Source organism: Eleginops maclovinus, chromosome 4 (genome assembly GCF_036324505.1).
Source record: "Eleginops maclovinus isolate JMC-PN-2008 ecotype Puerto Natales chromosome 4, JC_Emac_rtc_rv5, whole genome shotgun sequence".
Lineage (NCBI taxonomy): Eukaryota > Metazoa > Chordata > Actinopteri > Perciformes > Eleginopidae > Eleginops > Eleginops maclovinus.
This window is the reverse complement of record NC_086352.1, coordinates 7,066,187-7,083,402: the sequence shown is the minus strand read 5'-3', so window position 1 is coordinate 7,083,402 and position 17,216 is coordinate 7,066,187. Positions and strand designations below refer to the sequence as shown.

At 40.3% G+C, this 17,216-nt stretch overlaps 1 protein-coding gene across 1 annotated transcript in view; it reads left to right on the top strand.

Moving 5' to 3' along the window:
• Positions 1-17,216, top strand: part of shank2a (SH3 and multiple ankyrin repeat domains 2a) — a 200,651-nt gene that overhangs the window by 128,437 nt on the left and 54,998 nt on the right. The window contains 2 exon segments of the mRNA XM_063882408.1: positions 11,417-11,556; positions 12,862-12,975. Of these exon segments, the coding sequence (XP_063738478.1) occupies positions 11,417-11,556; positions 12,862-12,975 (254 nt within the window).

Below are 17,216 nucleotides of genomic sequence, written 5' to 3'. Positions count from 1 at the left end.
ACGTTTGCCATCTATCTACCTAGTTAGCTAGCCCTAATTAGCTTCCCATCTGACAAGCTACAGTAACTAGCACTTACAGCAGCTCCTAGCAGCACCAGACATCACTGTTTAGTTTATGGCCTAAGAAACTGTTATAACTTAATAACAGTTCATCCAAAAGCTTTAAAACTACTTCTTTGGCAAGTAAAGGTTGATAAACATGGTGAATCTATGCAAAATTATAGCAATTACGCTCCAATCAGAAGTGCCAAGACATTATGGGAGTGCCTTGGATCCTTCAAAGCCAAGGGTGAATATACTGTATCTCGACTAGATTTTGGAAGCCATATTGTTTTGAGTCAGAGCGAGGCTTTGTCGGCGCAGAGCTCCCGGTGACATCATACGGTACATTATTCATTCCACTGTATACAGTATACATTATAATCCACCTCCCCCCACCCCCCCACCATCCCACCACCCAATGTGAGAGGATGTATGACTGGTTCCTCTGGGAAACGCTTCCTACTGTAGCTACGGCAACCGTTGCTATGGGTGCCTACAGACACTTTCCAAATGCGTGCAAGTTCTGCATGTAAGCGGCGTGTAAGGTTCATGTGCCTGCTTTAATATTGATGCATCTAACTTTAACCCTGTGTGTGTGTGTGTGTGTGTGTGTGTGTGTGTGTGTGAGTGTGCGTGTGTGTGTGTGCGTGCGTGCGTGCGTGCGTGTGTATGACTCAGCCTCCACATGACTGCGTTCATTCAGAAATGCCCCCGTGTACATCTGCGTGTATATGTAAGCCTGTGCACATGTGATTGGCGGGGGATTAAAGTGTGACGGGCGTTCATCTCAGAGCGATGTTACTGTCAATCCCGATTAAGACACATGCTCTCTGGCCTCTTCGTCTCTTTCCTCCTCCTCCTCCTCCTCCTCCTCCTCCTCCTCCTCCTCCTCCTCCTCCTCCTCCTCCTCTTCCTTGGCAGATGGACACATTTTGCTGCACCAACACTTCCCACACTGTGTAGCTCTGCCGCTGTCCAAAGTCGAGGAGATGCACATTATAGAAAAGATGTGAAGATGAAACGGTAGAATTAGCAGGATGAAGAGGAGGAGGAAGAGGAGGAGGAGGAGAGAATAAAACACAGATTGAGGGGTTTGCAGAGAGGGTGAAGGGAAGACAAGTGATGGAGGAGATAAAAGAAAAGGCCGGAGTAACGGGGGAGGACAGTTGCCTTTGCTTCAGCAGTAACATGAACATCACTATCATGTCTTCTGACATATTTCAGCGAAAGAAATCTTGCTCTTAGAGAGGGAGAGAGTTTGATCGTCAGCATAGCAGATGTTTTTCTGAACTGACGGTGATTTGGAACAGAAACTCTGCATTTTTTCCCCCCACTGTTCACTTTACATCAACTCTGTTTGATTTAATGAATGGACAATCATAGCCTGTATTGAAGTAGTGGACAAAGTAAACATTAAATAACCCATTTGTTTGCTGTCTTGAAGCCCTACGATTGGTATTTCAGCCGTCTGCATCTTGGTTTAAGGAAGCAGAAGTGACAGGAGAGTGAAAAATCTTGCAGAGAGAGAGAGTTTGATCATCGACATAGAAGATGTCTTTTGTGAACTGACGGCGGATCAGAACAGAAACACTGCATTTGTCCCCACTTTCAATCTGAGGAGATTTACGTTGTTTGTGTTCCCTGAATTTCTGTACCTTTCCCTAACTATGTTCCAACTTAAGAGAGAAACTGTGCATACCATTTTCCCAACATCTGCAGCTCTTTTAAGGCGGTATCTTTTGTTATAGAGCATCCTTTTTTTTGGCACAATAAAAGCTAAAGCAAGCAACATTGAAACGGAGAGTAATTCCCAACAGATACCTGCAAACACTTTGGTAGTGATCAATATTCTCTTCAGTAAATGAATAGCCAATTATAGATCAACCATTTATTTGCTATTTCAAAGCCTTGGTGTTGGTATTTAGGTCATCTTGGTTTTTGGAAGAAGAAGTGACACAGAGTCTGGGAAAGACTTTGACACCAGGGTCTGCAGGGAACTGAGTTCGGTAGCATTCAGTAAACACACTACTAGATTGTGAAAAGGTATATGATGCACAGCATTATCAGTGTGGTTACACCACCCATTGGTTTGTAGACTATAAATGGGCCTTGAGTTGGGCATTTTGGCCGTAGTCATCTTCGTGTTCTGAATCAATATTTGACAAGACAGTGAACCGACATTTTTAAACCGTTGAAGTAAGTTTATCTTAGCCTAGAAATCTAGACGCACCCTAGCGGTAGCAAATGTAAATTGCAGCCAGGGTTCCGCCTAGGAACTCCTCGTTAGCCCGCGAGCTGCAAAACCCTAACTCTGGTTTGGCCAATCACATCGTGTTATTGTCGATGGGCGGGCTTAACGTAATGACGACAGAGTTGCGACCGTTCCGCGTGTAGTCCCTGCCGGTCTCTGCTACAGGTAAATACAGAAGATGGTGGCTGCTGGCAAACAGCAGTCTATCGAATCGGCTTTGGCCTTTAATTTAAAGAATTTAGAGTTAAGCTTTTCCAAAAACGGCAACAGTCGTTGGGCCCTATTACCATAACATTTGGCTTACAGGAATCTCTCCATCAAAGTTTTCAACAACACACCATACGCGGAACAGTTGCCCATGGACTCTTTTCCGTCGCTCTGACTACGTCACCTTCTTCGGTGCTCTGATTGGTTGTAGCGCTATCCTGATGCGTGCAGAGGGAATTTGAAAGACCACCGTTAATCCCGCCCCTCGGATTGAGCCCTGCCAATTGTGTGCCCAGACCAAACATCTTAATGTAGGTCTGGTTTGCCAGGCTAACTTTATCTATGAATTTATCTATAAATCCACTTCTTGAAAGATAAACAGTCTGCTTTGAGAGGGCAGGTAGGCTTCTCTTAGCTAGAAACCGAAAACTAACAATAAGAAATACTCCAGAATGCAAAATGACGAATGGTCTTAGCTTTGGGACCCTTTTGTCTATCAGTGCTAGTTATCGGGGACACAGCTCAGCACAGCTCCTTTTGAAAGAAAAAGAAAGACCTTTCAATGAGCTCAGCCGAGACTATTTGATATCATCGAAGTTCAAAATCAGTTTGCATTATTATTCATGTAACAATAAGATGATTTTTGCATAAAAGAGCATTTTCTTCAATAAAATGTATTTAGACTGACCTAAACAGACAGGGAATGTATCTACTACGTATTATAATCCATTATCAAGTTCAGATTCAGATAACATAATGTTCGTTAAACTGATCAAATGGTCATTGTCTTTGGGACTGGAAGAAAAAGATCACTCTGCAAATATTCCTTTGCATGTAAAAGTCTAGAATGTACCAAGTGGCAGTCCTAAGCGCAGACATTATACTCATACATATTAACAGTAAAGAAATGAATGTACCTTAAGTTTTTCTAACTATTGGGAGTCTAGGTTTTGGTCTTTTCACAGGATTTATCTCCACTAATTATGAATATAGCCCTAAGGAAGTGTGTAGCGCTGGATAATTCACAATGACATAAAGGCTTTACAGAGGACATTCAGGTAAAGACTCAGGCAACCTGGCCTGATAACTGCTCTAATTTAAAACCCATTAAAGCGACTGCATGCAATTTATTTTAGAAGAGGCAACGATAAGAAAAATGCTCTGACAAAAGAAAGAAAACCTCCAGTTTGGTGGATGTCCTACTAAGCCCTGTCAATGGTGTTTTAGTTGCTTTTCAGATATAAGAATAAAGAATGATATCATAGAGACTTAAATGACTACATAGAAAGAAAACAACAATAGCCCTGAGAGGGAGCCTTGTGGTACTTCAATCGTCCAGCATTAATGTTCACAGCGGTAGTTCTGTAATGATTTCAAAATGCTTTATTTAAAGCCAATGAGGTCAATTAATCATCTGTGATTATGCCTTTTTACGAACCAATAACCTAAAGATGACCTAAAGATTCTTATTATCTTGAGCTGAAACTTCTTTATTTACCACTAGAGTCGGTTCCAGTTAAAGGGCTTTATTGTCCTATGCACGAATACTTCAGTGTGGATATGGCAAATCTACCCAAGCGCCTCCAACTGTGCAACAAAAAATGCAAAGTTGGAGAGGAGCTTAAGACATCTTAATCGCCATCTGCTGTTATGACTTTATGGCACGGTCGAAATGCAGTCAAGAAAGATTGAAGCTGTTTATTTACAGAATATTCCCATAATGATGCTTCAGAGGGGAGTTTGGAGATATATATTTAGTAAATAGTACGTTTAAATCTCCTCATTGATGTAAAGGAGGGACCACTTCTAGACTTTTTGCAATTAAATCCAGAAAAATGTAAAGGAATGTGTGCCAACGAGACGGAGCGCTCTTCATGCACACATCCACCCCCCCACTGTTTCCATGCAATTATTTACGATGCATGTTATTTTCTTATATGACCTTGTTTACATGCTGCTGTAACCAAATCATTCCCAATTTAGGATCAGTCAAGTATATCTAATGTAATCTGATCTGATGAGCGATATTTAATCACACGTATTTTTCCAACGAGTGTGATTAATGTTTATTAAATGCAGACACGACCTTGCTATAAACCAGATACCGTGGCACCATAATGTTGCTGCTCATGTTTTGGTGAAAACACTTCTTCCACATTGCCCTTTTAAAACGCTCCTCCTCGCACCCTTCCTCCCGCTCTTTTTCCTCTCGTTGCTTCAGATTTATCTCTTCTTCCTCGTTTCTCTCCTTCCCATCATCCCCCCCACCCCCTCGATCCAACATTCGCCTACACATGACAACGATGTCTCTGTGGCATCCCCCCCTGCTCCCACTTGACATGTCATTTGTTACAATGCAACGCACATGTCAGCCCACCCTCCCTCACACACACACACCCGCACATACAGTACACACCAACACTCACGCCGTGACAGCTGTCAGTCAGGATGTCATGGCAACGACCTCACAGCTCGATGTGGTGAGAAATGTGTCCGGTGTCAGGACACACCAGCGCTGTCTTCACATTGTTGTCACAAACCTCTCACATACATAAAAATCTGGCTGAAGTAATTTAATTTTCAACAGAAATAACGATAATTGATATCAGTATGTAGAGTCTCTACTTTAAAGAGTCCTCTCCTGCTGATGTTCAGGTGTATATCAGTATGTAGTGTCTCTACTTTAAAGAGTCCTCTCCTGCTGATGTTCAGGTGTATATCAGTATGTAGAGTCTCTACTTTAAAGAGTCCTCTCCTGCTGATGTTCAGGTGTGTATCAGTATGTAGTGTCTCTACTTTAAAGAGTCCTCTCCTGCTGATGTTCAGGTGTATATCAGTATGTAGTGTCTCTACTTTAAAGAGTCCTCTCCTGCTGATGTTCAGGTGTATATCAGTATGTAGTGTCTCTACTTTAAAGAGTCCTCTCCTGCTGATGTTCAGGTGTATATCAGTATGTAGTGTCTCTACTTTAAAGAGTCCTCTCCTGCTGATGTTCAGGTGTATATCAGTATGTAGTGTCTCTACTTTAAAGAGTCCTCTCCTGCTGATGTTCAGGTGTATATCAGTATGTAGTGTCTCTACTTTAAAGAGTCCTCTCCTGCTGATGTTCAGGTGTATATCAGTATGTAGAGTCTCTACTTTAAAGAGTCCTCTCCTGCTGATGTTCAGGTGTATATCAGTATGTAGAGTCTCTACTTTAAAGAGTCCTCTCCTGCTGATGTTCAGGTGTATATCAGTATGTAGAGTCTCTACTTTAAAGAGTCCTCTCCTGCTGATGTTCAGGTGTATATCAGTATGTAGAGTCTCTACTTTAAAGAGTCCTCTCCTGCTGATGTTCAGGTGTATATCAGTATGTAGAGTCTCTACTTTAAAGAGTCCTCTCCTGCTGATGTTCAGGTGTATATCAGTATGTAGTGTCTCTACTTTAAAGAGTCCTCTCCTGCTGATGTTCAGGTGTATATCAGTATGTAGAGTCTCTACTTTAAAGAGTCCTCTCCTGCTGATGTTCAGGTGTATATCAGTATGTAGTGTCTCTACTTTAAAGAGTCCTCTCCTGCTGATGTTCAGGTGTATATCAGTATGTAGTGTCTCTACTTTAAAGAGTCCTCTCCTGCTGATGTTCAGGTGTATATCAGTATGTAGTGTCTCTACTTTAAAGAGTCCTCTCCTGCTGATGTTCAGGTGTATATCAGTATGTAGTGTCTCTACTTTAAAGAGTCCTCTCCTGCTGATGTTCAGGTGTATATCAGTATGTAGTGTCTCTACTTTAAAGAGTCCTCTCCTGCTGATGTTCAGGTGTATATCAGTATGTAGAGTCTCTACTTTAAAGAGTCCTCTCCTGCTGATGTTCAGGTGTATATCAGTATGTAGTGTCTCTACTTTAAAGAGTCCTCTCCTGCTGATGTTCAGGTGTATATCAGTATGTAGAGTCTCTACTTTAAAGAGTCCTCTCCTGCTGATGCTCAGCTGTATATCAGTATGTAGTGTCTCTACTTTAAAGAGTCCTCTCCTGCTGATGTTCAGGTGTATATCAGTATGTAGTGTCTCTACTTTAAAGAGTCCTCTCCTGCTGATGTTCAGGTGTATGTCAGTATGTAGTGTCTCTTTATTTTTCTCATACTGCCTGTGCTGCAGCACCTCTTTTCACCCTCTGTCTAAAACCACAGCCCAGTCTGCTCTGATTGGATAGCTGGCCAGCTCTGTTGTGATTGGTCAACCGCTAACAGATGTCCCGCCCCTTAACCTATCATGTACAATGTGTTGGAGCTCAGGCCAATAGGAGCGTGAATGTGACATAGTGATGTCATTATGGTCAGGAAGTAAAGAAAGGACTCCAATGGAGGCGTTTCAGGCAGGGGGGAGAGTGTGGGGGAGAGAAACTCCCTCTGGAGGGAAGACCGGGATTCTAGCTTTTGCAGACCATTTACATGCACTAAATCCTATATAACAAACTACAGGAGAAGGCTTTTTAAAGAGCCTTTTGAACATTACAGCATGGGAACGTGTCCCAGTAGAGGCACTAAGTACTTATATGGAACAGAAAACATAAAAAATAGGGCTTCTTTAAGACTTTCAGTTATTTGACTTTTAATTATCAAACAAAATGGTACATCACTAATGATAGAACAGGACTAAAACAACTAAATATGAGGCTGGAGGTTTGGGTTGTACATGAAATGATTCCCAAATAGCAGAGTAGCAGCGGTATAAGGTGTATTCAGATGTTTTACTGAAGAACACAATTTTATATTGAGTATACTGAGTTAAAAAAGGAAATCCAGAAACAGATTGCATGTGAAACCAGGTGTAATTGCAGTCATTTAGTCTCCCTCTCCTTTCTGTGTGCATGTATGACATGATTAGAGGTTCTCTGAGAAAGTGTAAATGTTGATCGTACTGTATCCGTGTCTGCAATGTAACGCTGCTCTCTCCTTCTCCCTCCTTGTCTTGGGTGATCATCCAATAATAGCACAAATTATGCACAGCTGGTTTTAATCAACACTGTCTAATTAGCACCTCAAAGCCACCTGGGTAATTGCCACAAAAAAAAAAAGCATGAGGGAAAACATGGCCGCCTGTTTCTCCATCGCAGCCAGAAGTGAAGTGGCTCTTTGGGAAGTGTTTCTCCCACATCATCATACCAACACTTCAGATTTAGAAAAGTCCCACAGCAGCGGCGAGGTAAGACGACTGAACATGAACCTTTTGCAAGTTGTGTTAAAAATGCAGCATGGTGGGACAATTCTTCGCTCATTCTTCACATCCTGAACGCTGATGTTCAGATTCATCAAAACTATAAATAAAAAGTATTTTCAAGCAGATATATTATATTAGTATTTTATTTAAACTCTGAACTGAATCTTCCCTATAAATATTATTTAACAATACAATATTAATCAAGTAAATCAGTAAAGTACAATTTGTTGCCTCTGAATTGTAGTGGAGTAGAAGTGAAGCAGAAAATGTTCTCAGGTGTTAAGTAACTAAGTTCATTTACTCAAGTACAATTTTGAGGTAATTGTACTTTGCTTTAGTATTTAAATTTGATGCTACTGTGTGCTTCTATTCCACTACAATTAAGAGGTAAATGGTGTACTTCTACTCCTCTACATTTATTTAACACCTTCAGTTGCTAGGCAGATTAGGATTAATGATGGTAAATATAATCTCCCTTAAATCAGACTTTAGTTCACCTGCAGTAAATCCAGCAGCTACCCTGCAGTATACAAAGCCATTCAAACTAGCTGCACCTTTACCAGCTCTGAGAACACTTTAATGATCAATCATTATAAAACATATCAGAGATATTATTCTGAAATGGACCAATCAGACAATGACTACTTTTACTGTCGCTACTTTAAGTACATTTAGAGGAGAGTACTTTCTACTTTCACTGGAGGAACATTTAGAATACTTTCACTGTGACAGAGTATTCCTACACTCTGGTACTTCTACTTTACTCAAGTACAAGATCTGAGTACTTCTACTTTACTAAAGTACAAGACCTGAGTACTTCTACTTTTACTCAAGTACACGATCTGAGTACTTTTACTTTACTAAAGTACAAGACCTGAGTACTTCTACTTTTACTCAAGTACAAGACCTGAGTACTTCTACTTTACTCAAGTACAAGACCTGAGTACTTTTACTTTACTAAAGTACAAGACCTGAGTACTTCTACTTTTACTCAAGTACAAGACCTGAGTACTTCTACTTTTACTCAAGTACAAGATCTGAGTACTTCTACTTTTACTCAAGTACAAGACCTGAGTACTTCTACTTTACTCAAGAACAAGACCTGAGTACTTCTACTTTACTCAAGTACACGATCTGAGTACTTCTACTTTTACTCAAGTACAAGACCTGAGTACTTCTACTTTACTCAAGAACAAGATCTGAGTACTTCTACTTTACTCAAGTACAAGATCTGAGTACTTCTACTTTACTCAAGAACAAGATCTGAGTACTTCTACTTTACTCAAGAACAAGACCTGAGTACTTCTACTTTACTCAAGTACAAGACCTGAATACTTCTACTTTTACTCAAGTACAAGACCTGAGTACTTCTACTTTACTCAAGAACAAGACCTGAGTACTTCTACTTTACTCAAGTACATGATCTGAGTACTTCTATCACCTCTGTTCTTTTCTAAAAGTACTTCATGGTCATATTTCCATGAGTATAAATCCTTCCTTTAATCTGTCTTAACCTTCATGTTTCTGCCAGCCTTCAAAGGCAGTTTCTTAACCCGCTGTGTTGACAGTATTCCTCCTCTCTGAGTATTTCAGATCGCTCGGTTGCAGTTTGGAGCATTTTTCTCTGGCTGTTAAGTGTGCGGCAGCCTCTCCTGAATGGGGTTAGCTCTCCGTAGGCCTGTGAAGGTTTGAGCATGAGCTGCAGGACAAGGTGACCCACTTCCTGCTTCCTCTCCTCCATCCCTCGCTCCTGCTCTCCATTTACTCCTTCCTCTTTAATCTGCTGCTTTTTATCCGAGCTGTGGCTTTATCTGCGGCTCCTCTTGTCTCCATGTATTACTTACGTGTGAAAAGTTTCCAAAAGAGGAACATGGTTTAAAACGTTTTGAGGGTTTATGCTATCTGATTTAAGCGTATATTGAAGATGGATTTCCCCCCTGGATGACCTTTAATGCTGTCCTTGTGGCTTGATTTTGAATGACTTTATAGGAAAAGTATTGTAATGTGTTTGAAGATCTTAAGCTTGATGTTTCTGAGTCACTTCTAAAAACACATTTATATTTGAGAGGATAAAGTTCAACTTCTTACAGGTTTTTAATCTAAGATAAACAGATAAGCTGCTCACAAAAAAAAACGTTCACCGGTGAAAAATGTTAAAAAAGGAACAATAAAAACAGATCATTTTACTGATAATTAGGATGTTTTATCGAACCACATTATAAACTTGCTCTTGATTAAATAAATTAAGAAAATAAGACACAATAATTAATTAGGAACTTTTATCAAAACAAATGCTGAACTAGCGGCTTATTTAAAAACCAAAACATTCAACACGTTATTTTAGTGATGACTTAGGATGTGAAATCAACCCGTTTATTAAACTAGCTTCAGGACGTACCTTTGGTTTTGTTGGAATAAAAACTGCACTGTTTTAAGTCCCTGATGGCTTTTTTATGTTATGTATTCTTTATTTACTCACATACTTTTATTTGCATATTTTGGGTCCCTGACCGTGCTCCTGCTGCTGCGGTCGTTACGGACGTTATCCACTAAGTGGCGCTGCTTCATCACGTCAGGTTCCTCCTCAGCTCCGCGCTGTCTCCACTTCAGCTCTGATGCAGCTTTATATTACCTGTTGCATAAAGACATATAAATACAGCCGGCATCAAATGATTTCACACTCAAAATCACATATAAATCAACATGCTATTATAGGTTAAGATATCCAGCAGCAGGAGAGCAATTAGGAGTAGCTCCTCCTTCACCAGCTGGGATGAACACATGAATTATTATCATCAAGTCAAGTATATTTTTGATGCCGTTATAAGTAAGGTTTAGAGGCAGGACTTTTACTTTACGCTGTGTATTTTTACTTCAGGAATATATATATGAGTACTTCTTCTGTGTGGTCTGTAGAGCATCTCAGCTCTAAGGGTCACATCCTGCCCCACTTACTCCTGCAAGACACGTGTCTGCTGGCCTCTGGTGTGTGTGTGTGTGTGTGTGTGTGTGTGTGTGTGTGTGTGTGTGTGTGTGTGTGTGTGTGTGTGTGTGTGTGTGTGTGTGTGTGTGTGTGTGTGTGTGTGTGTGTGTGTGTGTGTGTGTGTGTGTGTGTGTGTGTGTGTGTGTGTGTGTGGTAATTTTAGGAAGCTAATAATTCTCTTTCATTCAGATTTAATTGTGTAAACTCATTCAGAGTTACTCCTCACTTTTTTTACGGGGTTGAGGTCAGAGGTCTTTATTTAATCTGATAGCTCGAGATGTCTTTTCAACCTTTGATAATCCACTTGTTTTCTTTCGAGCCATTATTTCACAATCAGGAATACTTTATTTATCAAGAGGGGAAATTCCAGTTTTCTGACAGTTGTTTCATTTTAGAATAAAATGAAAATAAAAATTGAATAAATACAAAAATAAATAATAAATAAAATAGAAACGAGAAGAAAAAAATACAAATAAATGAAATAAAAACGTATAAGATGAAATATAATACAAAATCAATAAAACTCCTTCTGGCGGAAGATCATAAGCTTCCCCTGCATCATTTCTCACAACAATATATGAATTAGATTCCTTTCAAGTACATTTGCAGTCAAATCTGTGCTTCAAAACGAGCCTTTTCCTGCAGCACTGATCGGGTGTTTCTGTTATTGGACCCCTTAAATGTGAGTGATACTTTCTATCTGTGTGTCTTTTCTAACTGCTGCTGTTTTCTGTCAGTCCCAGCAGTCACGGCGAGGCGGGCGGCAGCAGGAGGAAGCTGTACAGCGCGGTTCCTGGGAGACATTTCGTAGTGGTTCGTCCGTACATCGCTCAGGCCGAGGGAGAGATCACCCTCTACAAGAGCGACAGGGTCAAAGGTCAGACCCAGTTTCATTTGTTGTCCTGGTTTTTTTTAATCACTGAGGGATCTATAGATGAAGGACAATAAAGCCAGTGTTAGTATGTAAACTGGATGAGGGGAAATTGTCAATAACCCTGAGACAAAACTCTGCTGAAAGTAAAAGTCCTGCTCTCAACAGTAAAGTTATTAATAGTATTAATATTATTATTGTTAATAATAATAATAATATTATTATTATTAACAATAATAATAATATTATTGTTGTTAATAATAATATTATTATTAACAACAATAATATTATTAATAATAATAATATTATTGTTGTTAATAATAATAATAATAATAATAATAATAATAATAATAATAATAATAATACTTTTGGTGCGTTGATTATTATTCATTGATTTTTTTTATTTTAAAATGTTACATATTTTCCAGTTATATTATTCTTTATTTTTTGCTATTATGTTTTTTTTCTTGCAGTATTATTTTTAAATATCATTAATATTATTCTTTATTTTTTGTTATAAATGAATAGATGTTTCATTATTATTTTAACTTATTTTTTGTAATTTTCTTTAATTTTTTCTATTATTATTATTACTTCAATTTTTCTCAACAATGTTTGAGAGGAGAATTTAAAGTAGCATAACGCTAAAATAAAATATAGAAATACCTCTGCCTTCAGGATGAATGATGAATACTAAAATCAAAAAGCAAATAAGAGTCTCTGATTTCATTTCATAATTGTCTGTGAAAATCAAACAGGAAATGAGCTTTTCTGATGAAAAATCCTCCTCTCTGCAGACTCACACACTCTGCATTATTCACTGAGAAATCACGGAGCACACATTTCATGTCAGTAACATTTATGTTAAGCCTCCTTAATGTTTAAATAAAACATTAAGACCTTGACTTTACTACCAGGTTATTTTTATTTGCCAACAGGAAGAATGTGGTCCATGATAATAATTGAGCTTAATTATAATGACTGCCGTCACACATACACTACCGCTTGTTTATTTCACTACAAATATCTGCTAGGTTGTGATTAAAGAACAGCAAGGGAATAATGATAAAGTGAGCTAATTGTTCAATGTTGATACCGATCCTGCCAAGTTTGGTTCAACCTGGAGATTTATTTTACAAATATATTGAGAACATGTGTATAAATGTATGCGGAGTACCTCTTGACTATTTCCCTTTGATGTCACGATGAAGCCATGAAATAACCACTGAGTAATAAGTAGATTTTCCAATAAAATCACTATTTCAGAAGTGGATAAAAGATGTGATCTAATGTCTCTCTCTCCTCTTCCAGTTCTGAGCATCGGAGAGGGGGGTTTCTGGGAGGGCAGCGCCCGCGGACAGGTGGGATGGTTTCCAGCCGACTGCGTGGAGGAGGTCCCGGCCAAGACCTCTGACGAGAGGAGCTGTAAGTCCATCACTCATTCGGTGTCTGTTAGAGGTGGGACATCAACCTATGTAGGACACACACTGTTTGACATCACAGGCGGCAAAATGTCCAATACTTTTTCTCTCAGGAAATGTTCCTTCCACAGTGAAATGACCCAAAAGTCTATAAGTGTCAGCCATGGATTCCCTAGATGATGGTGTCATCTGTTTTCTGTTATGTTACTCTAGTTACTGAGAAATAATCACAGAAGGAAACTTTTCACAGTGAGTCGTCTTTTCTCTCAGTAAACGTTCCTAAAAGCAAGAGCATTTTGAGTTTTCTAGATGATAGGAAAGGAGCTTCAATGCTTCCTTCGTCATCTCCTTTAGGATACACTGGACCATCCAAGGAAAGGAGTTACTGCTGTCCTACGTTTCTCTGCAGCATTTACAGAACAATTGTAGTTTCCCCACTTTAGACTCTATTACGTCCTCCATCTCATCATGATGACTTTTAGATTCAGAGCAGTCTTTTTTCCTAACTGATGAGTCCTCCTCCACTTCTTTCCTTAACCTCAGGAGCTTTTCCACTGACGCACAGGAAAAGTGGTCAGAGACAGCCCATGTTTTTTCGACCTTTGCTCCAGCATCGCGTAGAGGCAGAGGTGCTAGGGCTAAACGCTAACCCTTCCTGAGGCGCTGTGATGTCCTCTTTCCCCGCAGTGCATGGGCTGCATGTGTCTCTTCCACTCTGTCTGCTCGTCTCCCGGTCTCTTTCTGTCTCCCCAGGCTGCGCTGCACAAAGCTGAGCGCTACATAGCCCTGCTAACTCAGCTGTGCTCTTATGTCCTCTGGGTGCAAGTTAATGAACATATCACGCCATGCTCTGTCCCCCCCCTAAAACATGTCTTCTTGTCCTTGCAATCCCTCTCTGCTGAGTGTTGTCAGTACACTTTAAATATTTACTTCATATGTCATACTCCCCTTCTTGTATCCAGGCATGGGGAGATACAGATTACGTAATCAGCACACACAATAATAAGCTCCTATAGTTACAATTAAAAGAAAGACCCAATATCAGTACTGGTACATTTAAGATGTAATTAAGGGGTTGACCAATCACAACAGAGCCGGCCTGCTAACCAATCACAGCCGACTGGGCTCAGGTTTCAGACAGAGGGTGAAAAGTGGAGCTGCAGCAAAATAAAGAGCTTTTTGAACATTAAAGCATGAAAAAATACAAATATGAACATGAGCAGAATATGTCCTCTTTTATAGCAAAGCCATCTTATTTGCATTGCATTTCATATTTAGATCATCCCAAAGTAAGATAAAGTAATCATAGGTAGCTAGTTTGTGGCATGGAATACATTTTCAAACCATGCATGTCATGCAACTTTCTACCTCTGCTTTTTCCAGTGTTTAATTATTAACACACACCCACACACACACACACACACACACACACACACACACACACACACACACACACACACACACACACACACACACACACACCTGTTCTCCTCTGCTCTCAGGAGTGTGTCAGCGATGATAGAGGCAGATCCGGAGCAACTTCTACTCCTCTCTTTCCCCGCTGTTTGACTTTTTCTGGGTGGGTGTTTTTTTTTCAAGCCTGACCCAGGGCCACTGGCACAGGCAGCGCTCCTCACACTGTGCCACTTTCAAAGTGCCCCGAGGTCTGCCTGCAGAGAAAGCCTGTCAGAAAATGGGAGCACAGTATGGCAGATTGCAGAGACCCGATCAAGGGCAGCCTCGGCCAAAAAACCCTACAGCCGTGTGTGTGTGTGTGTGTGTGATGCAATTAGACAGGAAGCGAATGGCTTGCATGAAGCGGGTTGATTGTGGTGAAGTAACAGGCCTCTGAGAAATACATTTATGCCAAAATCATTTCCGTTTGCGGAGGTAGAGGTAGTTTGAAGTCAGCTTTTATTCATCTTTTTATTTACCTCTTCACATTGAGAATACATTGAAAACACAAAGCTATAATAATGTAAAACAGAATAGAATGTATTTATATTAAAGTGAAAAGAGTTGACAGTAATGTGCAAGGTGAAGATGATCTCTCAAATCAGGGGTTTACCTTTTCATCCTAACACACACACACACACACACACACACACACACACACACACACACACACACCTTTACAACATAAACACCTTTAGCTTTAATCCCTTTAATACAATAGCTGGGATGCAGCAGGATTAAGCCCTGCTCCGATACTTAGGCATGCTTTGTTACGTTTCAGGTTCAGACCCTCGAGAACACTTAAAGAGCTATGTCAGGGAAACACACACACACACACACACACACACACACACACACACACCGCTTAAGTAGTGTCAGGGGACGCTATCGCTGCAGCTCTAGGTAAAGGCGTTTCTGTGTGTGAATGAGCTGAAAGGAAACAGTAAACCTCTCAAAGCTCACGACTACAGCAGGTTTCCAGGACTATTTAAAACCCGTAATAATAATAAACTGTTTAGAGAAAGGAAGGAAAAGTCTATTACATTTTGAAAGCTCATTCATTTAAATGGGGTGATGTGTGAGAAACAGGACATTCACTTTAAAGAGGCCCTATTATGGTTTTGGGGGGTTTTCCCTCTCCTGTAGTGTGTTTTATAGGTTTTAGTGCATGTAAATGGTCTGCAAATGCTAAAATCCCCGCCGAAAACGCCTCTATTGGACTCCTTTGTTTAATTCCAGAACATACTGACATCACTATGGAACAATTGCGCTTATATTGGCTAGCAAGTGTACGTGATTGGCTGAGGGGCGGGACATCTCTAAGCTGTCGACCAATCACAACAGAGCCTGTATGGCTTGTCGCAGTAGAGGCACAAAATACTCATATGAACCTGAAAATGAGCCTCTTTACCTGCTAACAATTTCACTAAAGAACATCAAGGTGTGAATGATGTTTCAATGCTTCAACTCTGCCAGGAATAACAATCCATTGGCTAGAAAATACTGACGCCTTTCAGGTTAAAGTTGTCGTATCTAACACGTTGAGTCTAAAAACTCTGGAATAAGGAAATCAAATACTCAGTGTGATTTTCTGATTGTTTAATATGAAAGCCCCCAGGTTTCTAAAAGCGATTATATCAGAAAGATAAAGTCAGCTGTAGGTGCGACTCTGCAGAGAGTGTGAATTAAAATGTAAATAGATGAGAGCCACTGGGGACAAAGAGATGACAGAAGCTAATGTACATATCTGCTCTTCTATTAATGTTGTTTAACACGTCACCCTGAAGCGACTCACTGTGCAGAGTTACAAGAGGAATGATTGTTTACCGTCAATTTGAAAGCCCAGAGACTTGTTTTTTGTTTCCAATTGTCATTCATGCAGAGTTTCCAGAGGATGATTCCATTGTTTTTTCATTCCTCCTCTTCAAAAATGGCCAAATCATGTGACTCTCACATCTGGCCGTATAACACCAAGCCAACCGTGCAGCTGTATTCTGAGAGCATCAAAGCCTCAGCTGGCCTCAGGACTGCTGATTAATGATGTCAGTAATTAAACACTGCTGCAGATCTGATGAGACTGTGAGAGAGGACAGAAACGCACAATTATATTTCTCATTTCACTTTAACATTCAAAGGTTTTATTGTGAAATGCACAATACTGCCAGCATAGATGCATATTACAATACACACACACACACACACACACACACACACACACACACACACACACACACACACACACCTACCTACTTTGTTGAGAGAGGATCACCATTCTTTGGTTTTGGTTTGGATTGTACACTATTTTACAGCATACAACATGTGCTTTACACACACACACACACACACACACACACACACACACACTCACGCACATCATACACACACACCTCCATTAGTAAAGGGACTTTCCATCTACTCTCATTAAGTAGGGAGATTCTGATCATTAAAAACACACAAAATAATGAGCCTACACACACACACACACACACACACACACACACACACACACACACACACACACACACACACACACACACACACACACACACACACACACACACACACACACACACACACACACACACACACGCGATCTGTGACCAGCTGGTCTCAGATGCTCTGGAGTGTGAATATGTTGTGGATTTACTACTGCCTCTCCCTCTCTGTCTTACACACATCATCCTCCTGTCTTTCTCCCCCCTCCCTCCCCTCTTGTTTAAACAACACACAGCTCTGTAATTCATCCCTTATCAGCCGGTCATCTCCCCCCCTCCCCCCTCCTCCCCTCTG